Below are 24,666 nucleotides of genomic sequence, written 5' to 3'. Positions count from 1 at the left end.
GATCTTTCCTGAATGGAAGATGACAGGAAACATCTACCACCAGGAAAGGAAGTTAGGGGAACCATTCCCTTTGGGGTCACCAACGTGCTATCAAAATCATCCTTGTATTCTACAAAGCTAATAACTTGTTGAGTATTTCCTCAAAACAGCATACAGAGGAAAAGCATAAAGGTCTAGATCTGACCATTCTGAAGGAAGGCATCAACTGCCAATGCCTGAGGATCCTGGCATGGAGGGCAGTAAACTGGGAGAGTAGTGTTTGGGCAGTCATGAAGAGATTGGTGTTTGGGTCTCCCCAGAGGTTCCACAACTTTTGGCAGACCTGAGGAAGAGGAGACTATCTGACTGAAGACCTAGGAATGATGTTGCTGGGCTCTGTCCAAAGGAGAAGGAGGTGTCTTTTCTAGCCTGAACAAATCTCTTGATCTGTGTCTTCTTGCTGTCTTTATAAGAATAGAGAGTTTGAACTGTCAGAAAAGACTGAGATTGTATTGTCTCCGACTAGATGTTCTGCTAGCGTAAGACCATTCCAAACTGCCAAAAGCTGTAGGATATTTACCTTCCAACTTCCTGACAACAATGTTTCTCAAAGTGGCCCCCAAATCTGCTTACGAGACATCTGAGGACAGTGTAAAGGTTCTCGATGTCTACAGGCCAACCCATTAGTTCTCCGTGGTAGAAAATTCTCTCTCTATCTCTCTCTCTATATGCTAAAAAGAGAGAGCTAATCTTCATCCCAAGATAAACAACTGACTGGATAAGAAAAGCACAGATTAGTCTATATATTTAACAAAATGCCCAGCTCTGAGGTTAGACATAAAATATAATTCTTCACCCTCAAGGTCATCAGAAACATGTTAGTGAGAACAAACCAATTGTCCAAAAAAGAAAGAAATACTCTGATACCAAGCAGATGAATCCATCCGGCTAAAAACTCCAACACACGGGAATACTTTTCTTCGACTAAAGGTGTACCAGGATGTGGAAGTACAAGCCCTACATGTCGACATAAAAACATCCTTTGCCCTTCCGAAAGGCCGTCAGACCAAACTGAATGACTCATCGAAAAGGGAGTAATATGAATAAACTTGTTAGACTGGAAATGCCCATGGCTCAATGGCCTCGTTGCATAACAACTGTCCAATCTACCCCTCCCAACTATGAATGTCTCTGTGTTAAAAGTGTGGAGAGAAGGATGTCAGGGTTAAAAGTGTGGAGAGAAGGATGTCAGGAAGTTGATGGGGGTAAAAATATAACAAAAGGTCCAAAGTATCCTTCCCTGAGAACCGACTACCAAAGGTTCCTCTGAACTCTTTGCCAGATACTTCTGAAACTCTGCACACACACAGCCTTCTGAGGATCCACACAGCCCTTTTTGAACTGGGAGTTGAAAACAGTTATGGTTACATGCATCATTTTTCCACTTAGAATGTGAGCCAGATCACTAATGAAGCAAAACTCAAGAGTGGTTTGGGAAATTCTACATGGAACTTGCATAAAAAAAAAGGCTGTGGGGGGAAGACTTCAAGGGTAGTACTAATAAGAATTTTCTGATCTCCTGATTTGAGACATTTTAGGTGATGGCCTTAAACACTTGGGGTTAAGGAGAGAATGATGGGACACTATCAAAAACAACTAATAATGGTTGAGGAGGGCTACTTTATATGATTTGTACACAACTGTTTCCATTACTTTACAACTGAGTTGTAAAAGGAATAAGACATTCCTCCCATTAACCCTGGAAGTAGGTCTATCACGGAGAGGTTACAACTCTAACGCATCACCAAGAAACGCTGCCTCTTCAAGACTAATATTTATAACTATTATCATCATTATCTCTTATATGTATCTACTATGTACAGTACATACATACACATACATATCTACATATGCATGCATAAACATTACATGTATATAATATGTATACAGTCATACCCCAAACTTACCTGAGGTTAGGTTCCAGACTCCCCGCGCAAGGTGAATTTCCGTGCAAGTTTGGCACAGTCTCTAAAATGCTAATAAATGCTTATTTCTTGAGATTAAGCATGAAGATTACGATCTATTTTTAGAAGTCTTCTTAACCTCGTTTTTAAAAACTTCTCGACTCTGTCTCTTTCTCTTTGTTCTAAAAATGCTCTATGTCTTTATGTTTTAGAACAGCACATTTACAGTTCATAGAGGTACACGTAAAACTGACAGTGCATTTACAGTTCATAGAGGTACACATAAAACTGACAGTGCATTTACAGTTCGTAGAGGTACACGTAAAATTAGATAAATTTAAAATTATCTACTTTACAGGTAAAGACATACAGAGAAACAGTAATGGGTAGGTTGTAAAATGTGTGTGAGCGCTAACTACGAATGAGAGAGAGAGTGAGTTATCCTTACTTAAGAGAGTGAAATTTTTTATGAATTATTATGGATAGAGAGAGAGAGAGAGAGAGAGATAAGAGTTGTCCTTACTTGAGTAAAAATTTTTATGAATTATTATGGATACAGAGAGAGAGAGAGAGAGAGAGAGAGAGAGAGAGAGAGAGAGAGAGAGAGAGAGAGAGAGAGAGAGAGAGAGAGAGAGAGAGACCTTTGACCCACTAATCAACAACACTCCCCCCCTCTTGTCATGTTAAATTGACATATCTGACAGGTTTGCCTTCGAGCTTCTCTTCAATGAGTTACAAAAGATGAGAGAGATACTTGTTTGTTTAAAATACATATCACATATAAATTTTGTAATTACAATTATACAGTATTATTATTATTATTATTATTATTACCATTATTATTATTATTATTATTATTATTTAATCTTATTAATATTTGAAAATTGATACTTATTATTGTAAAAAATTTATTTATCATACAAAACAAATAAACATAGAGCACATGTTCCATAAAAATTCTCTCATCTCAGTAAAGGAGAGAGAAATGATTTTTATTAGTATTCAATGTTATTTAATTTACACATAAAAGCTTGAAAACTTATAAATTACATAAAAAATTAAACATACACTTTTGCAGGGCTTCTCAGTATTCGCAAATGTTAGTGTGTCTGAAAAACTTGTGTATGACAATTAGTTAGGTTCCAATAAAAAGTTCATTTGTCTGTGAATTCGCATAACTCAAACCGCGAAAGTTCGGGGTATTATTGTATATACAATATATATAAATATAATCACATATATGTACTCTTGCAGTACCGAATTCAATTGCTTTCTTGGGCCAAGAGCTTGAAACTTGCAAGTTAAATAGAGGAAGATGAAAAAACTTACGTCGTATCTAAGTCCTAGCACAGCTCTAAGCAGCTTCAATAACTAGAAATAGATGCAGTAGCATCTGAGAACCAGCATTAAAGGATACACTTCCGAGATTGCCTCTATTGTTTAGATTATGCCAGCAACATGCCAGCACATCGCCAAGGTTAGCTGGTTCCTAAGAGCTCATTCTACAAACACAGTTGCGAGAACAATGCAGGCAGTTCCTGAGTTATGATGCACCCGACCTACATCAATCTGATCTTACAACACTATTCATAATAAACCTGGCTCCGACATACAATGGTGACCCCCAAGTTACGACGTGACGCCAGTGTAGGTACGGGACGCAAGCTGGTACTACTTTTTATTATTGTTGTTTGGTGCAGCGTAGGAATACAGTGTAATCAAGGAAGACCACGTCGGTCAGTAGTCTGTAGAGTGCCATTGTGGTACGTTGTTTTTGCGTTAGCCTGTGCTTTCATTACGTTAGTGTATAGTGCTTCGTATCTTTTTGCCCTTTATTATGGGTGCCAAGTGTAAGGTTGATTCTTCTGATGGCAGTGTGTTGAAGAAAAGGAAAGCCATCATGGTGGAAGTGAATTTAGGCATACGGAAGCGTTCACAAAAGGGAGAAGCCGCCACCAACATTGGTCGTTCGCTTGGGCTTAGTCAGTCGACAGTCGCTACCATCATAAACGATAAGGAACGTATCCTTGAATATATGAAAGGAGCTGCTCCTATGAAAGCGACCATTATAACTAAACAGCATAGTGGTCTCATTGTTGAGATGGAAGGATAATTGTTTATCTGGCTTGAAGACCAGAGTCAGTGTCGTATTCCAGTGAGCCTTCTGGTGATTCAAGAAAGGGCTAAAAGGTTATATGAGGCATTGAAAAGTGAAAAGGGTGAGAAGGTGAAAGTGAGCAGTTTATGATGAGTAGAAGTTGGTTTAGTTGTTTTAAGGGTTGTGTTAATTTGCATAATCTTGAGGTGCAAGGTGAAGCTGCTAGTGATGATTAGGAAGCAGCAAAAAATTTTCCTAGTGGGTTGGCTGACATAATTAGGGAGGGCAGTTACTTACCTGAACAAGTATTTAATGTGGATGAGGCAGGCTTATTTTGGAAGCATATGCCTAGTCGTACATACATCTCAAAGCAGGAGAAGTCAGCACCAGGCCATAAAGTCAGTAAGGAGAGACCGACTTTAATTCTAGGGGATAATGCTAGTGGCAACTTTAAGCTTATGCCCTTGTTAGTCTATTTGGCTGAGAATCCAAGGGCACTCAAGGGGATTTTCAAGTCATCTCCCTGTCGTTTGGAAGTCTAATAAGAAGGCTTAGGTTACACTTCATATCTTTGAAGACTGGTTTAATATTCACTTTGTGCCAGCAGTGGAACGATACTGAGCTTCAAAGGGTCTGCCCTTTAAGGTTTTGCTTGTGTTGGATAATGCCCCTGGACACCCTTAACAATTGAATGACATGCATCCTATTGTGAAGGTAGTTTACCTTGCTGCAAATACTACATCCATTTTGAAACCAATGGACCAGAGTATCATTGCCTCCTTCTAGGGCCTACTACCTCTGAAGGATGATTAACAATGCCTTCAAGGCCACTGAAAGAAATGAGGACTTTTGGAAGTCCTACAACATTTATGAAGCTGTGAAGAACATTGCTGATGCTTGGAATGAGGTAAAGCAGACCAATATGAATGGGGCCTGGAAGAAACTGTGCCTGCAGTTTGTAAATGACTTTCAGGGCTTGAGGAGACACTTAAAAGTGTCACCAACAAAACTGTTGGAATAACTAAGGACCTAAATTTGGAGGTGGACGCTGATGATATCAATGATTGCTGGAATCCCATGGAGAGGCGTTATCTGAAGAGGACCTCATTCAGCTACAGAAGCAGATGATCGAGGAGGAGGAAGAGGCACCAGTCCCAGAGCCCAGGTTATTAAGAGTAAAGGGCTTGTTAAAAGGTTTTCCCTGGTATAGGCAGGGATGGCATGTTTCAAGGGTGAGGATCCGAACACTGAAAGGTACACCAAGATACTTCGAGGGAACATGGATTGGCTCAGTTTTTACAGGGAGACTTTGAAGGAGATGAAAAAAAGAAGTGTCCAGCCTAGCCTTTAACATTATTTCAAGAAGCAATCTCCACTACCATCTACCACTCCAGACACAGTGTGACCTCAGTACTTTCTCCTAACCCAGGCTCCCAGCACTTGTGTCTCCAGCTCCATCTGCAACTTTGCATCAACCAGACTCCCCTGCACTATGTCTCCAGCACCTTCTGCAGGTTCTCGCATCCCCAGCTCCCTCATCCCTATAAGCCTGTCTTTACATCCTTCAAAATGCCCTTCTAGTGTGCAAGCCAACCACAGGATTAAAGGTAAGGAATTAACTTTTTTTTTTTATAAACCTATGTTAAGAACCGACTTATGATGAAATCTGACTTACATCAAGCCATAGGAAAGATCACCATAACGCAGGGACTGCCTGTACACTGTTTGTGTTAAGTGTGGAGCTATTTAACACTAAACAGTTTCCTAGCTTTCTCTTTCGACTGTTCATCCATTTCCCACAAGCTCTACTGCCATGATAACGCATCTCTCCATAATCAGTGTTAACTTCTTAATCGTATAACAGGAGCTGAGATAGTAAACTAAAGAGCGCAAAAGGAAAAGAAAACGGAACAACGCAAGCTAATCACCACTTACATACTACCTGTAAAGGAGAATCAACCAAATCATGGTTAAAACTCCTAAAGGCTAAACGGGAACTGAGACGGAAGAAAATGGCAATCTACAGATGATAACAGTCAGATTTCTAACCATAATGAAAGAAGATTTCTTAATTACCTATTATTTTTCTCCTGAACCACATAGGGAGCAAAAGAAGGCAGAGCAGGAGTGAGAGAGGAATCAACCTAGGTTACCAGGTAGGCTAATAGAGGGGGAGGAGAAGCAACACTGGAAGGCAAGAGGAAAAGACTGAGTAGGCTTATGGTATGCCCTAACAAATTGTCTACGTAATTTATTGGCCTCTAGCATCCTCTGATACTTCACAAAATTTTCATCATCTCATCATGCTTCAACATCTAGGGTAACATGTACGATAGGTGGTCATCAAGCACAACCGAAACTTCAGTTTCCAAAAACTCTTTCCTATACAGCCCAATACTTTCATCTCTGTTTGTTGTATATGACATAGTGCAAAAACAGAAAACTATGACATAGTGCAAAAACAGAAAACAAGCACAATACTGTACAGGAGAAAATCAGCCAGAAATCATCAAAATTTTTACTAACACTGATTCACACTGTCTGCATGAGGACAAGCATGAAGACTTCAAGAATGTAAACATTCCAGCACCACCCGGTGGGAAACAGGTGATTACAGAGACAGTCCTTGCTAGTTAGCCAAGTGTTATTTTTTTTTTATTTGTATGCCGATCACACCTAATGGCGCGAAGATATAAGCTAACTTTAACAGTACGTAAGATTCACTCCAAATAAAAGAATTTCTAAATACTACATCAGACCTTCACTTCATCACCTACAGGTGCACTTATCTAGAAAGAAGCTTCCGAAGCCACACTTCTATTGTCATCACCACCATCAAGGACATTCATAGGAAAGTCCCTACAAACCCATTGCAAATGTTTCTAATCATCCACCAGAATGAAGCTTTTCTCATCTGCTGGAATGATCCAAACAATGACAATTATTCATTCAATTATGTGGTGGTTTGACATAACTACTGAGTAACACTTTGAGACTTACTGGGTTCACTCAAAGGATTTGTTCTCAAATAACAAATAAAAGTTTGAGCAAGGTGAGGCACAAGTTTAACAGCTCAGTGGGAATGAACCGAAGGAAATGGAAGACAATTTTTTTCTTATGGTGAAGTTACTGAGGCAATGCAAAGTCAATTTTGATCACCAACAAAATGCTTTATGGATTTCTCCTAAATGATGAGAAGCATGGCTCTTAAAAAGAGGCAGGGCAAATGGTTAAGGAATCTGTGGAATTATAATTCCAAGGATTGGTCAAACTGGCTAACCACATAATACGTGACTTCCATACAGTACGAGGTTGACGCCTGAGGAGTGCAAAGTAGGGAATGGAGGCCGCATACAACCAGATATCTCTAAATGAGCATTGTCCCAAGTAATATCTACAGAATGAGTACATGGTGTGGCAACCTTATGATGGGCTTCACTTAAATCCATGTTGAATTGAAGTGCATGGCCCCCTATCAAATGGGAAGCCTTCAATTACAATGTAAAGAAAAATAATGCACTAGAAGCTTCTCAAAATATGAGAACACTGTTCCATAAAAAGACATATAAGACTAAAAAATCAAGAGGAGACAATTAGATGTTCTATTCTGGACATAATTCCAGAGGAAGGAATATAAATAATTCCTTTTATTTAGCAATGCATGTACCAACTGTCAAAAAGTTTGTCTGTAAATATTTAAGCAAAATTTTCCATTACCATCATCGGTATTAAATTCACAAAAAGGACCAGAGAATAATTTATACTCACTGGGTTTTCCAAAAGGATTTGCTATTAACCCTTTGAGATTCAAAAGATGTTATCCTTTCTGTCCCTACCCTTCAGATTTCAAAAAATTTTTCATAAACTTAATGACATTCTTACTTTTTCTGGTTTTTCATTTATTACTGCTTTTCAGCTTCCAAATGACACCAAAACAAGCTTTATATTATGAAAATAAATATACAAAAAGCAATAAATGAAAAAACTGCTATGTCCATTATTGGCCAGCGTGTGCGTTGCCTCAGACAAATTTTGGGACTCCCCAAACTCTCAATATATTTTGGTGTGACAGAAATTTCAGTCCACAAAAATACGACCACATATGATTAAAGTTTTTTTCATGAAAAATAGCAAATTTTTTTAAGTAATTTGTATTTTCCCTAACAGATAAACCTGAGGGTCTTTGCATAGGATTTAGCTTGCAAAAGCGAGCTGGAACTGCCATTTAACTTTCAGACGAGGTCGTTAATTACTGACAGTAGGGGGAAGCCCCACCCACTCGTTGGTCCGCATTGCACTTTGCCTTCCAGCCCAGGTACCAGAATGAGGGGTGGCTGAGGTGGGCTGTAAATGCAAACACCTTTAGGTTTGTATGTTAGGAAAAATATAAATTACTTAACCCTTAAGGGATGGGCTAAATATATATTAAGCACACCCCCAAACTGAGCAAACTTTAAGGTTGGCCAATTTAAGAAAAAACACATCAATGGAAAGAGGAAGATATGCAAATGCACATGGTGTAAGAAAATAATTCTAAAAATTTTCCCCTACCATCCACAGGAAGTTGAAAATGCACATGAAGCTGAAAGTGACTATTTACTGTCCTGTGTGGGGTCTCTTTTGCAAGACAAGTAAAAATATGTTAATTTTACCAAGTTATGCATGTTTTTTCTAATAATTTATTATATTTTATTTTGTAATATTATAATTACAGCTCACACAAGATCATAATAGATAAGAACTAAAATCAGTAACAAATTCTGAGTATATTTGTTGTAAAATATTTAAGAGATTTACTGAGATGGGAAGATGCAGTAACTTTTTGTGAGGTATACATGTTTTTTCTAATATTTCTTTCCACTTTTCTTTCCAAAATTACAATTATAGCTAACATGCTATCATAAAAGATAAGTAAAAACACGTCCAGGAGCGGCAGAGAGGCAGTACATTCCCCTCTGAAATATCAAGGCATACTGATCAATATCTCTCCTGAGCTGAGCTAATAGTTGCCATAAGTCATTTATGGCCCATTGAAGTGCATGAAAATTTTTCCCGCTAAATTCATCCAAACCGAATATTGCGTAATACAGATAGTCCCTGGTTATCGGCGGGGGTTCCCATCCCGACGGCATGACGATAACCAAAAATCGGTTATAACAGCGCCAATAACCAGGGATCAGTCCTGCTGTTAAGTAGGGATTGCTGCCGATAACTGGGGATTGGCCCATATCAGTGTTGCAAAAATCCAGTTATCGTCGTTGCTAGACAAGTGCCGTAAAACCAGATCTCTGATAACCGGGGAGTGCCTGTATTAATACTCATATAAGGATTCCCGTCCACCACTCAAACCTGTTTTAAATACTCATATTAGGATTCCTGTCCATTAAGGGTTAAAAAATTTGCTATTTGTTCCAAAACAAATACTGTACAAACCTTCAGTCTTTACAAAGGAGACTTACCCATTGGAAGGTGGAGTCTGGGTAAATCTCTGAACTGACTGGTAGTTCTTCCCACCTGGTAATACCTTCTTGGTCTTGAAGAGCTGAGGACTGAATCCCGCACCTCTAGCTTGTTGAACATATGGAGTGTTACAACTTCTAGACTTCTGGGCATGAAGTAATGAGTTTGCATCATTACTTCAATAAAGGCTTGGAAGAACTCAGTGTAGGAGACAATAAAACTGCTAACAAAAACCAATGGGTTTGTTACATTGTCAATCCCTCTCTCCCCTTGTCTAGAGAAAGGGGGGACATGCATCTAACGATTTACAAAAGATGAAAGACTGGTTACTCCAGTCATACAGACTCACCTGCAAGACTTGCTAATCCACTGCATGATGGCTTGCTACCTTCCCACCTACCCTATGAGAACAGTCACTTACACATGTTCTCTCCTGCTTACTGATCACCTTAGACAAGATGCTATGTGACCCCTCAGGGGAGCTGGATGAGCTACACAACTTGTTGAGTAGTCACCACAGGACCCAAGGAAAATGTGTCCAAGGACTTGTGAGCAACATCCCAAAAGTAAAATGACGTGAATGTGGTCTGGTGAGACCACACCACCCCTTGTAATACCTGTTGAACTGACAGGTTCTTTTGGGGCCCCGTCCAGACCGTGCTCCTGTCTACCTCCTCAGATGAGAAGTATGGCCTGTCTCACGAAGCCAGAAAAAGATCATGTTCTATGACACCAGATGTCAAGTTCTCTTAAGGTAGTATCGAAGTGCCATAATTGGACAAAGTCGCAACTTGTCCTGATCACCATTTACAAAGTCCTCTAGAGAGAGGATTGAAAATTACTCGAATCTGATGTCAGGGACCAGTGGATTCTGAGTCTTTGCTATGAATTTGCAGACAAACTCGAGTGTAACAGATCCCCATCCCCTTGAGTTCTTAACATCGAAGGAAAGGCCATGAAGCTCACCTGCTCTCTTCACCGAAGCCAGGGCAAGCAAGAAAACAGTCTTAAAGGTCATATCCCTGACTGATTACTCTCTCAGTGGCTTGTACAGATGAGTCAGGCTCCTTAAAACAAGAGTCACGTCCCACTCATGGCCTGAGTTCCCTAGATGGGCAAGACTGTTCGAAGCTTCTCAAAAGTACTAAGATCTCCCACAAGGATGAGAGATCTACCACCTTCAACCGGAGAACCTGGCCAAGGGCAGCTCTGTAGCCCCTGATGGGTGCAATTAAGAGAAGCTTCTCTTGGCAAAGATAAGACAAGAAAATCTGCTACCTGCTTAAGAGTAGCTCTGGCCGGAGAGATATCCTGTCAACGACACCAACTACAAAAGATGGCCCATTTCCCCAGGTACACAGCCACTGAGGATTTCCATAGGTATCCAGACATCTTCGCTGTGCAGTGAAAGAGGCCTCTTGCTCACACGAGATGCTGGACAGTCTCCAGGCGTGAGGTGCCAGCCCTTCCACCACCTGGTGATACCTCTCTACATGTGGCTGGCACAGCAGTTTGCGCCAAGGGGGAATCTCTCTCAGAACCTTGGATAACAGAGCTAGCAGGTCCAGATACCACTCAGCATGTGGCCCCTTGCGAGACACCAGTTAACTTGAGATTCAGGGTTATCATGACCCTGATGATCACCCGACGAATCAGACAATGAAGGGATGGCATATGCTTCTAGGTTGTCCCATTAGTGCTGGAACACCTTCCATTACTGCCAATAAATCCAGTACAACTGCGAAACACCAGTAACTTCTCCTGTTGTACTAGGTTGTAAAAGTGTCTATCATAGGAAGGCCCCAAATATTGAATAACCTCTGCAATGTTTTGGCATAGGGACCATTCTGTCCCTATCACCTGACTTTGCCATCTGAGCCTGTCTGCCACAACATTCTGGGATAGCAGAATGTACCTGGCTGACAGCTCTCCTCAGTGCGACACTGCTCACTCATGCACCTGCCCTGCCAACTCGTGTAGCTGAGAGAAAACTAGCTCTCCCTGCTGGTTGATGTATGCCACTATCGTGGTGTTGTCACTCATAAACACCATGGAGTACCCCATCACTCAGTTCTGAAACTCTCGGAAGGCTGAAAAAGCTGTCATGAGGTTCAGGACATTGATGTGGCTGTGCCTGTCATTTTGGTCCTAAACACCTGACACTAGCAACCCCTCTAGGTGTGCACCCCATTCCTCAGTCAATGCATCTGAAAACAGAAGCATCTTGGGAGGGGGAGTGCCTATTAAGAGGTTTCTGTCATCTAACCACCACAGTAGCTCTTTCCTTACTTCCTTCAAGAGAGGAATTGGAAAGGAGGGTCCTTTATTGGGGATCAGAACTCTTTCATCCTCCACTGCTGACAAGCGAGTCCGAAGGGAAGACTTTCCTGCTTCCGTATCTATTGGCATGCCCAGATACTTTACCCACTGCTTGGGCATGAGATCCAACTTCTTGAAATTGATCACCACCCCCAGAGTGTGACCAAATTTGAGAAGACGGTCCCTGTTCTGAAGCAACTGTGGCAAGGATCTTGGCGGGACTAGCCAATCATCCAGGTACCTCAACAAACATACACTGTGCAAATGGGCCCAAGCCAAGACTAGAGTGAACACGAGCAAATACTTGGGGAGTGGTTAAGGGCTCGAAACACAGTGCCCTGAATTGGAACACTGTCTCCCCGGGGATAAAGCGGAGGTTAAGTTAAGTTACATATACCTTAGTTTAACCAGACCACTGAGCTGATTAACAGCTCTCCTAGGGCTGGCCCAAAGGATTAGACTTATTTACGTGGCTAAGAACCAATTGGTTACCCAGCAATGGGGCCTACAGCTTATTGTGGAATCCGAACCACATTATACCAAGAAATGAATTTCTATCACCAGAAATAAATTCCTCTAATTCTTCATTGGCTGGCTGGAGATTCGAACGCGGGCCCAGCAGTGTGGTAGCCGAGAACTATACCGACCTCTCCAATGAGGATCTGTAATGCAGAGGTACCTGCAATAAGACCGATGGATGGGTATTTGGAAATGCACATCTTTCAAGTCCACCGGAAGCATGGAGTCCCCCTCTCTGATGGAATCGATTGCAGACTGTACCATTTCTCACGAACGAACTGGATCAGGGGAGAGAGGTTGATGGCTGGTCTCCAGCCACCTGTCACCTTCTTCACCAGGAACAGACGGCTGCTTTCACATATTCTACAGTGCCTTTCTTGAGCATCGCACCTCCTCCCAAAGGGTGAGGTCCTTCTGTGAGCTGGGAACGTACGTCTGAAAGTGGACCCGATTGAGGGTGAGGGGTAGCAGATATCCTACCCGAAGAACATCCACTACCCAGGTCTTCGCTCCGTGTTGCTGCATCTCACCTCTTTAGAACCAGGGTCACCCACAGGTTTGCCATCTGGTGGGAAGGGTAGGTGATGGCCCTACCTCCAGACAACATCAGTCTCCGAACAAAGGCGTCGTCCTCAAGTGTACAGGAACCTGAAGAAGAGGATGCGATCTTGGCCACCAACAGTGACCAAAGATCAATCTAAGAAACTGTATGGAACGCTGCCATGGCAATCGATTCCAGTGCTGCTGCCTCCATTTGCGAGAGAGACTCCCACCACACAAAGACGATCAAGCAACATACCAGGAAACAGACGAGTCAGGTCCGGGTCAACCTGTCTGGTCAGCAATGGGCTCTCTGAGGGAACATAGTACTGTACTGTATTTCCTCTGGTGAGCTAGAGGTGGAGGAAGTGTCTTGCATGAGTGGCTAGACCCTGGGTTCCTTCTGGGGTCCCCAAAAAGGACTCGATGGCTGACAAACATTTTTGATCAAAATTGTTATACCACCACGTCAGGCTTATGATCTCCACAGAGTGCCTCTGTAATTGGAGGGTGTTCCTCCAGGTCATGGTCCTTCCAAATCTCTCTCCGCAGGAGAGGGATGAACCCCAGAGCCCCCTGGTGATCCCTCGACCACTCCAGTGTACGATCTGTCCAGTCTGAGCACCAAACCCGTAACACATGCTTCCGTGGACAGACTGTGATGGGAATGAAAATGCTCCTCACCCCGAGCCCTACACCTGTCCTGCTCCTGAAAAAACCCCAAGGAGGTGGAGAGAACAGGTGAGGGATTGCGAGCACCCTTGCCCATCTTGCTGGAGACTGAAGTCCCAACAGGTGAGCAAGTCCGTGGGTCGTCAGCCCACAGTAATGACATCCACACAGGTCGGGGAGAGCGGGTCCACTTACGCAAACATGAGTGGGGGCTGTCCCACGAGCATGCTCCAGTCTTCTTAGGAGATGAAGCTTCCACGTGTCCCTGGGCCACTCTCTTTGAAGAGTGGGTGGGGAGTGAGGGAGTCCCTGCATGCTCTCTGCTCACCTGGCAGTCGGGCCTGGGTCTGCAGACCAGGGAACCTTACTGGCCCAGGTAGGTGAGCTACCAGGACCAGTATTGGTGCACCTGGTGTCTGGAGAACCCTGGGCGGCAGTTGGTAATGTGCGCTTGGCAACGGGAGCAGCAGAACTCAAGAAGGCTGTCTGCTGGAAGCTATACAGATTTCTTGCTGGCAGGTGAGGCAAACTCCTTCCTCCGCTTGCTGGCTTTGGAAGGAGAGGAGGCGACAGCACTCGAAGATGAAGACATCTTCCTTCTCCTCTTCTTCAACTTCTTGCCGACGTTGGCTTTAGACAGCAGTGTGTGGAGGAGGACATCACCAAGCGATGACGCTGACAACAACACCTGGGAGAGCATTACCGAGGGAATGTGTGGCAATACTACAGACGTAGTGGTTGCCCATGAGCCGGTGGATACCATAAGCGTAGAGGTCATCACGGTTATGGAAGCAGCAGTAACAGGAAGGCCTTGCACAGCCTTCAAGTGATGCATTAGACCGGAAACACTCGGCTCACCCATGAGACCTAGGGAGGGCCACAACTCCTTAAGTCCCTCGGACTCCACAGCACCTGCAACAAAGATCGGGTTAGGGGAGACAAGCCTCCCCAATCCTGAGAAGAAGCATCCTCCCGAGGATGACAACTCCTCTGAGTGAAGCAAAACTGCTAGAGAGGAATCGGGCTGGTCATCCTTCCCCCTTCGGCGGTCTCCCATTGACAAAGCAGCAGGAGTCGGGTAAAGGGGGAACTGCTCACTTAGAAGTGGTAACACCAAGTGGAAGTTTGGCTGGGGACAAGAAGAGACCAGAGAGAATCTTCAGTGCCACCGGTGGAGTATTGCAATCCAATGACACCGGAGGAACCTTTTTCCCTCTCTTCTTCTTCCTGGTAAACTTCACCCACTGTTTAGAAGGCCAGACCCAACACTCCAAACAAGGACTGGAGGATCAACCTTAATTGACAAGAAAAACCGATTACAAGGTTTCTCTTTCCCTAGGCAGAGCCTAAGGGTTATCAATTTCCTTTCAGGAGCAGGCAGTTGTAAATCAGGGGTTTGCATACTTTATTATTCATAACAAATATAAAGAGCAGCAGATGTCTTCACAGGCAGCCGAAAGCAAAGTGAGGGCATACCAACAAGTGGGTGGGGCCTTCCCCTGCCGTCATTAGTTAATGACCTTGTCTAAAAGTTAAAAACGGTCCTTCCAGCTCATGTTCACAAGCTAAATCCTACGTAAAGACTGAAGATTTGTATTTGTGTAGGAAAAAGTTGTGTATATTATAGTTTTCATAAATTCTAGTCAGTCCTTAATGACCAGCACTACAGTTGCATTTAGCAACCTGCCTCTTACTCCCAATGGTCCTAGGACTTTTCCACTGTTCATCCACCCAAGTCCCCTTGTAACTTCTTTATATTCTCTATTAGTTATTCTCTCAACCAACATTTCCTGTTCATACACATTCCATAGATAAGGAAAATTTTAAAATACTGCCTCAATCATTCAAGCATCTCCCATTCAAATTTAATTTCTGCCTCAATCATTCAAGTATCTCCAATTCAACTTTAATTTCTCCATTTTCATAATTTATAAACTTACACATATTTTTTCAATTTATCCTTGGTCCTTGTATACAGTAATACTTTTGTGCAACTTCTTCCAGCAGTTTCCAAAAACTACTTTTTGTCATACATGCATTTGTAAAATGTAGGCTGATATTCACATAGAAACAAACCCTGGACCAAAAACTTAGATGTACTGAAAGACATATTAATTAATATCAAATCCAGTTGTATTCTTCACAAAACCTTCAGAAATATTATTCTAGAAAGCACAGTGCCACATTCCTACCTGTTTGAGACGAAACACTTCTAAGTTCCGGACATGATATACACTGCGTGCTGTCTCCCCAGAATAAGGAGACTTTTCAAAATGTCCTTTTAAATAATCTGGGCCTTTGTAAATGCCTGAGAGGCCTCCTATACGCAGTCCTCCAAATCTGACAACACCAGCGTAACCCATGTAGTATATATTAGGTGCTACCCATCCACCATACGGTAGCTCCTGAAGGTAATTAGAGGCTTCATGATTGCCCCCAATAAATATAGTTAGGACAGGGGCTTGCTTTTCTCCAGAGTGGTACCTGGAAAGAAAACTTGCATTAAAAATATTAACCATTAACATCACATAAATTATGAAATCACATGAATATACTATAGTAATAAGATTGATAAATTAGCTTACAGTTCTTTTGATAGTTGTGGGAAAACTGTAGTATACTGTATTAAAATTGAGGCTGGGATAAGTTTTGGTGAACTATAGTGTTAAGATTAGGTTAAGTTTCCATTCTGTAGGTTATCTGTAGGTTAAGGTAATATTTTAGGCTAAGGAAAGTCAGTCTTTAGTCACCTCTAAATCTGTTCCCATCATCCTGCAACAATTGTGTAAAAATCCCACTATATTTAGTGGATTTCAGCTTGTCACAGTTGGCAACATGGAGCCAACAAAAGCGAGCGTCAACCACTAAACTCCCAACGAGTTTGGCACCAAACCCGAACCAGGAAAAACAGATGAGAGAGGTGTCAAAAGACACAGAACCTTGGTCCCGAGACACGCCTTGGTTCCCTGTCAGAGGAGACAACCAACTGACAGAGGGCAGTCCAGAGGGCGGGCTACAGATAGATGCCAAGGCTACGACACCCTCTCTCTCGCTGGTATGAATAATTATTTTTCCACTGAACCTTATAGGGAGCAAAAGAAGGCGGACCATAATATATGAGAGAGAGAGAGAGAGAGAGAGAGAGAGAGAGAGAGAGAGAGAGAGAGAGAGAGAGAGAGAGAGAGAGAGAGAGAGAGAGAGAGAGAGACATAAATTATCAGCATCCAACATCTTCCGATACTACACAGAATTTACATCCTCTCATCAGATCACTCAAAATATACGTATCAAGAAAACAACCCTCATGTCTGGACAGCTAGTATAATATAGGCTAAGAGGTCATCTTGCAAACTCTAAACATTCAGTTTTCACAAAGTCTTTCCTATACAACCTAATGCTTTCATCTCTGCTTGTTGTAGATGACATACAGCAAAAACAGAAACAAGCACAATACTGTACAGGAGAAAATTAGTCAGAAATCAACAAAATATTACAAACTCCGATCCGACCATCCATATAACAGGTCAGCATGAAGAAATATGACAACAATGAAAACATTCCAGCACTATCTGGTGGGAGAAAAGATGACTACAGTGACAGCCCTCGTGGGTTAGCCAAGCTTATTTTGATTTTTTTTTTTAATACTGATCGCACCAAACGGCGCAAAGATAAAGCTAACTTTAACAGTAGGTAAGATTCATTCCAAATAATACTGCACTGTGTTACACTTACTTGTAGAAATCATGCATCTCCATATATTTGGTTGGACAGGCCATGCACTTTAAATCTTGCTCATTTCGAACTGATTGGAAATCCCCACAGCAAATAAGAAGATCAACTTTTAATTTATGTATCTCCTCCAATCTTTTAATAGCTCTGTATATTGTATCCAGCTCTCCATGAGAGCATCCTTCTATGGCAATATGCATTATGAAGATCTAAACCCAAACAACTGCCTGAAAATAAAGAAAAATGGTTAATAGACAGCAGGCAAAAATCTATTGCTAGTGAATATATTACAAAGAATTCATAAGCCTGAAAAAATCTTTTGCAATAACAGGTAAAATACTGAACTAGACAATACTTTGTATGACAGGATATTTTATTATTAACATGACCCATAACGGTTAGGAGGAAGTCTCAGTCCTTTCCTGTGTGTAGACACAATCTCAATATCAAATGTACAGCATTACTAGAACTAAATTTTCCCACTCTGATGAAAGCTCCCACCCTAAATAGTACTTAGATATGTGCTGAGAGACACCAATCATTTAATCAGTGAGGAACAAAGCCACTGAAATGCAAGAATATGGCAAAAAATGCAACAAGTGAAGCAAATAAAAATATACTACTGTACATCAACCTTCAACAAACACAGCAGGAAAGACAAAAATAGAAATAAAAGGTGCCAAAATGCAAAAGTCTCTTGACATTTAAGAAAATCCCCAGCTAATACAGAAGGCTGTGCCATGGGGGAGAAATCTCTCTTGTAAAACAGAGCCTTCAGGTCCAGGAACTACTGTGTGTGGCCACCGGGCACCACATGAGCCAAACCAAAATTCGGAGTGATCAGAGCCTGCTGATCACCTAATGAATAAGACAAAACGTTGAAGAAAGCATAAACCCCTAAAATGTACCATGGATGTCAGAAAAATGTCCTTCATCGCAACCAATGGTCCAGCACAAATGAGCCATACAGCACTCTGTAACTTCTGACGTACTGGTTGCAGAGAGATAATGGCTGCAACTCCCCATAACTCGGAGAGTCTTTCTGCAATGTCTTGGTGTATGGACTCCGTCCCTATCACCAGGCTCTGGTGACTGAGCTTGTTTGCCACCACATTCCGAGACCCTGGAATGTACCTGGCTGACAGCTTCATCGAGTGTGCTACTGCTCACTTGCAGACCTGCACCATCAACCTATGCTGTTGGAAGGACACCAGTCTCCCATGGTTTTTGACATACACTACTACAGTAGTGTTGTCGCTCATCAATACCGCAGAGTGGCCCACTACTCAACCTGAAACTCTTGCTAGGCTAAAAAAGCCACCTTGAGTTTCAGGTCACTGATGTGGGGGTATCTGTCGTTCTGGTTCCATGCACCTGTAATGAACATTCTTCCAGGCGTGCACTCTATCCCTAGCAGATGCGTCCAAAAAACAAGAGCACCTCGGAAGGGGGAGTACTCAATGGCGCACCTAAAGAGAGGTTCCTGTCATCTAGTTACCAATCTAGCTCTCTCCTCACTTCCTCCAACAAAGGAAGATGAGAGAAAGGCAGGTCTCTTTGCTGGAGACCCAACCCCGTCATCCTCCACTAAAGGGCTGAGGTGAAGCTGCCCTAGGCAAACTTCAGCACTGCCTCTCTGACCCTGCTGATGCGAGAATCCAAAGGGAAGACCCTCGCTGCTAACATGTCTATCAGCATGTTCAGATACTTTACCCTCTGTTCGCACACAAGATCTGACTTCTCAAAGTTGAACACTATACCCAGAAACTCAAGAAGCTAATCTGTCCTAAAAACTGCAGCAACGAGCTTGCCAGGACCAACCAATTGCACTGGTACTTCTACATATGTACCCGTGCAACCGAGCTTAAGTAGAGATAAAAAAAATGTACACTCGAGTGAACCCTTGGGGGAGTGGTTACAAGTCCGAAAAAAGCTCCTCAAACTAGAACACTTTCCTCCCTCAAAGGTAAAGAGGAGATGCTTGCAAGAGAACCGGTGGTTAAGTATTAAACATTCACATCCCTCAAATCCCCCAAAGCAAGAAGTCACCCTCTCAGATGGAATTGAGAACAGACCTGGCCGTTCCATCTAGGACTGGTTCTGGTGAAATAACTGGTTCAGTTGGAACAGGGGTAGAAGACTCCAACAGTGCCTTCCAGGAGACTTGCATTCAACTTTTCCCACAGGGCAAAGTCCTTCTGTGAGCCAGGAACAAGAATTCAGAACCAGACCAGAAATAGGGTGAGGATGATGAAGACACCCTAAGGGTAGCGGAACCTTATCTGACAAGCATCCGATCCATGTCACTGCCAAGCTTGCCCAGCTGCTTGACAGGCACCCACCCCCATCGGCAGCAATCGGGAAGAACCGCTGAATCCTTGGTGTTCTCTGTCTTCTATCTGGGTAGAAGATGTCTGGGGACCTCTACAAGGAGTCGAGGAAGTCTGACTGAAGAAGAGGGCTAGCCTGACCCGGGGGTCGAACTGCAGCGCCACGCCAAGACCTAAAGGTCTTAGCCACTGCCTGGAGAACAAGACAAAGAGGGGGGGGAATCCAGAACCAGTCCATTCCTGAGTGTCAAAGCCAACTCGGGACTAACAAACCTAGAAGTTTGAAGCAGCACAATGTCTCGCCCCCCCAACAGGTTGCTGTCCAGTGGAGGAGGCAGATAATATCACTACTTCCCAGAGTAACAGTCTCTTGAGGGTTGCATTCCCCTCAGGTGTACAGAAGTCCAGGGGAAAAAACAATCTTGGCCAATGATAGACCCAAAGATCAATCTATGAGACTGACTGGAATGCTGCTCTGGCAGTCAATTACAGTACCATTACCTCTGCCTGTGATAGGGAGACTCCATTTGCAAGGAGACATACTAGGGACAGGCTGGGACACAACTGAGTCAGACAGTGATCTCTCTAAGAGAACATGATATTTCCTCTGCTGGGCTAGGGGCTGAGGAAGTGTCTTGCATGAACTCTGGACCAGGGAGAATTCTCTTGCCCGGGGAAGCATGGAGCAAGAAAAGATGTCTCTTCCTTGCAACCATTAAAAAGACGTATCATTCTAATGATCAAAATAGGCCTCTGCAACTCTGTAGGAGAAAACCACTCACTAGGGCCCCTGGTGATCTCTTAATCATTCGGCGTGCATCCTGTCCAATCTGCGGACTGGACCAAGAACGTAGGCCTCCACATCATGGGCCGGAATGGGAACAAAAACGTTCCCAGTCCCAAACCTATCCGGCTCCAGTCTCCCAGAAACTAAATTCTGGAGAGGGGGAAATAAATGAGGAAATCACAAGCACCCTTGCCCTGCCTGCCAAAAACCGAAGTCCTGGCAGGTAAGTGAGGCCATACATTGTCAGCCCGAAATGACAATGTCTGCCCAGGTCAGGGAGAGTGCTCATGCAAATGTGAGCAGGGTCTGTCATGTGAGCATGCTACAATCGCTCAGGAACGGTACCACTAGCAAGAGATCAGGGCTGGTACTAAAAGCCTACCAGGGCAATACTGGTACACCAGGGGTCTGAAGAACCCCAGGTAGCCGTTGCGCCCATTCACTTGGCAAAGGGAGCAAAGGTACCACTGTCCTGCTAGCTAGAGACCAGGCCAGGTACCGGTAGACTAGGTACGCAGGGCACCTGGGCCAGTGGTCTGGGTAGGCAGGCTAACAGGGTTGGTACCTATACACTGGGGTTCTCTGGAACCCCAGTGGGCAAGGCAATGGGCAATGGGCAAGGCAGTGGGAGCACGAGGCAGGCTTCCTCTTCTCCTGCTTGCTAGCTTTGGAAAATGAAGGGGGAGGAGATGACAGCACTCAACAACAAAGGCAAAACGAAGACAACACTGATGACTTCCTTCCCCTCTTCTTGATTGAACTCTGGACCAGGGAGAATTCTCTTGCCTAGGGAAGCATGGAGCAAGAAAAGATAATGTCTCTTTCTTGGAATCATTAAAAAGACGTATCATTCTAATGATCACAATAAGCTTCTGCAACTCTGTAGGAGAGAACCACTCACTAGGGCCCCTGGTGATCTCTTACTCATTTGGCATACATCCTGTCCAATCTGCAGACCAGACCAGGAATGTAGGCCTCCACATCATGAGGAAATGAAAACGTTCCTAGTCCCAAGCCCCAAACCTATCTGGCTCCAGCCTCCCAGAAAATAAATTCTGAAGGGGAAAGAACAAATAAGAGATCACAAGCACCCTTGCCCTGCCTGCCGAAACCGAAGTCCTGGCAGGTAAGTGAGGCTGCAAGTTGTCAGCCCGCTATGACGATGTCCACCCAGGTCAACTGCTCAGGAACTGTACCGCTAGGGAGAAATCAGGGCTGGTATTAAAGGCCTACCGTGGCGGTATTGGTACACCAGCATTGTGTCTGTCACCCATGACTGAGGATCCAGGACTGGCGAACAAAATAGAGGAAGATGGTAATTCTTTGATGTGGAGAACAGGTCCACTGTCGGCCTGCCCCACAACTTCCAGAGGCTGTCGCAGACACTGAGTGCAGGGTCCACTCTGTCGGAAGGACCTAACCCCATCGACTTGATCCGTCTGCCAAGACATTCATCTTTCCGTGGATGAATCTGGTGATAAGTCTGACCTGATTCTGGTCTGCTCAAATTAGCAGAACCTTCGCTGTCTGACAAGGGAGAACGAATGGGTTCTGCCCTAATTCCTGATATAGGAGAGAGCTGTGGTGTTGTCGGAATGTACCACCACAATTCTGTTTGCTACTGCTTTTGCAAAATGCTTCAGGCCAAGGTGAATGGCAGATAACTCCTTGGTGTTTACAAGCAGTCCCTGGTTAACTGTTTCAGTTAATGGCTCCGTTTTATGGCGCTACTGCAATGAAAATCGGCAATTTTCGGCGCAAAATCGCTTTCTGCTTATTGGCGCGTTAATTCAGTATTGAATGAGGCACCGATAAGCCCAAAATCGCCAAAAGGTGCCGGAAATCACCGATTTTCGGTTATCATCACACCCCCAGAATGGAACCCCGCTGATAACCGAGGACTGCCTGTGTATGCAGCTTTCTTTGATCCAGAGACCAAATGCTGGAAGCTTTCCGAGTGTCCAGAAGAGCTTCCCATCCCTGGTCCGAGGCGTTTGCATACGAGAGGTCGGAGCTCAGAAGTAGTAAAGATTTTCCCTCTGAAAGCCTCTCCCTGGACGTCCACCACCAGAGATCCTACTTTATCTTGTTCGTAACTGGGAACATCACTGTGTCCAGTTGCTGTCTTCTGTTCCAGCCTCTGCATAGAAAGAACTGAAGGGGCCTCATATGAAGCCTTCCTGGCTTCACAAACTGTTCTATGGATGAGAGGGTTCCCAGCAGACTCATCCATCGATTTGCTGAGGAAACTGGAAGTGAAAGAAGGTCCTCTTTGGAGATTGAAAAGCCTTAAAACTCAGAGTTAATCCTAATCCCCAAATAGAGAATCTCCTGAGTTGGGGCTAGTTGGGACTTCTCGATTTATTAAAAGTTCGAGTTCCTCTCTAAGAAGAAGGGTAGTCTGCAGATCCTTCGTGCACTGTTCCCGAGACTGGGAACGGAAGAACCAGTCGTCTAGGTATAGGCTTATGTTGATACCTAGGAGGTAAAACCATCTCGCAAGGGGTGACAGGACTTACATGAATACTTGTGGGGCAGCAGAGAGACCAAAACAAAGGGCCTGAAACTGGAAGACCTTGTCCCCGAAGACTAATCTCAGGTATTTCCTGGACTCCGGATGCATTGAAATGTGGAAATACACTTCCTAAACCATCATCATCCAGTCACCCTTTTGGATGGAGGATAACACTCACTGATTTGTCTCCATTTTGAACTTTGTCTTTTGTATGAAGAAGTTCAGAGCACTGGCGTCGAGGGCAGGTCTCCATCCCCTGATGACTTGGGGACCATGAAAAAAGTGGTTGTAAAATCCTCTTTAAGTCCAATCCTCCACTACCTCTATGGTCTTCTTCCTTAGGAGGGAAGACACTTCCTCCAAGAGAGTTACGAACTTCTCGGAGCCCTCCAACTACGTCGCCAATGCAATCAGTGAATTCATGAGAGGAGGGTACTGTAAGAACAGGATTGAGTAACACTCTTTGAAAACTTTGATCATCTATGGCTCCGCACCTCTTGTACTCCACCTCTGCCAGAAAAGGGAGAGTATGGTTCCCATGGGCGCACGAAGGATAGAGGAGTCACTTTTTTGGAAGAGGTTTTGGCTGAAGTCCTCTTGATGGACTTAGCGGAGAAATGCACCTTGGAGTAGGATCTCGAGAAAACCTGTCTGCCTCCACAAAAGGGATGCTGTTGCAGAGGGGAGACAGACTTGACAGAAAAGGCAAAAAGTTCCTTGGGGGCACTTTGAAGATTGTGCAAGAAGGTCTTGGGTTGATTTTCCCTGCAAATCAATGGCGATCTCCTTCCCTGATGATTGAGGGAACAAATACTGCTTATCCAAGGAAAAATATAAAAGCGCAGACTTCTGAACCGACGTCACTCCTCTTGTGGTGAAGAAGCACCACAACTCCCTCTTCTTCAAAACTCCAGTGGCGAAAAGACCCACAACTTCGAAAGAGCCATCCCTCACTGCCTTATCCGTACAGGATAAAACACCCAGCCAATCCACAGCCAAGTCAGGTGCTAAAACGTCACGACATGATCTTTATTTTCCTGGTGAGAGCTCCTATCGACTAGTCTAGAAAGCTGAAGACTTCCAGTACTTTAAACAAGTGCTTCATAAGGTGATCAAACTCCAAAGAAGTGCAGAAAACTTTAGCCAAAGAAAAAGACGAGCGACGAGCCAAGTCTATCAAACCTCAGAAGTCACCTTGGGAAGAGGCAGCACCTCCCAAGGAAGGAGCTTCTCCGGTCGAATAAGAGAGATATCTCCTGGCCGTCAATCTAGCAGGAGGGAAGGCAAAAGTGGCCTTCCCTTGTTCTCTCTTAACAAACAACCAATCTTCTCCTTCCCTTGTTCTCTCTTAACAAACAACCAATCCTCTACCTCTCTAAGCACATTTCTTGCAGACGAAGAGAAACCATCTGAGGTAGGCATGAACTAGAATCTGCTTGGTTTCTCATAAGAAACATGGAAGCAGGTGACACTGGAGCAACTGGCTGCAAGTGAGAGGAGAAGGTTGCCAAAAAATATCTCATCAGTTGGCGCCATAAGCCGTTGGAGGGAGGGTCTGGCTACCAATACTTCCTCCTCTGAAGAAGCAGGAGACAAAGCACTTTCGTCCTGGAATATTTAAGTGAAGGGAGACTGGCAAAGGCCCTGGATCTTCCAATTGCTTCTTGATGCCCGAAAGAAGGATCTTCAGGCACAGTGGGAGATGATGACATAGGTGATGCGTTCAGTGGAGGTTGCCAGGACAGTTGGACCAG

General features: G+C 43.8%; 1 protein-coding gene across 3 annotated transcripts in view; it reads right to left on the bottom strand.

The window, feature by feature from the left end:
* The window catches only part of ldbr (lariat debranching enzyme), a 74,802-nt gene that overhangs the window by 30,224 nt on the left and 19,912 nt on the right, over nucleotides 1-24,666 (bottom strand). For all 3 annotated transcript variants that reach the window (XM_067098781.1, XM_067098780.1, XM_067098782.1), the window contains exons 2-3: nucleotides 17,284-17,507; nucleotides 15,744-16,035 (exon numbers count right to left, since the gene is read on the bottom strand). In XM_067098781.1, the coding sequence (XP_066954882.1) occupies nucleotides 15,744-16,035; nucleotides 17,284-17,480 (489 nt within the window). In that variant the 5' untranslated portion in view covers nucleotides 17,481-17,507. The remainder of the gene's footprint in view (nucleotides 1-15,743; nucleotides 16,036-17,283; nucleotides 17,508-24,666) is intronic.

This window comes from Macrobrachium rosenbergii, chromosome 55 (assembly GCF_040412425.1).
Source record: "Macrobrachium rosenbergii isolate ZJJX-2024 chromosome 55, ASM4041242v1, whole genome shotgun sequence".
NCBI classification, from domain to species: domain Eukaryota; kingdom Metazoa; phylum Arthropoda; class Malacostraca; order Decapoda; family Palaemonidae; genus Macrobrachium; species Macrobrachium rosenbergii.
This window is presented reverse-complemented; position numbering and strand designations above follow the sequence as displayed.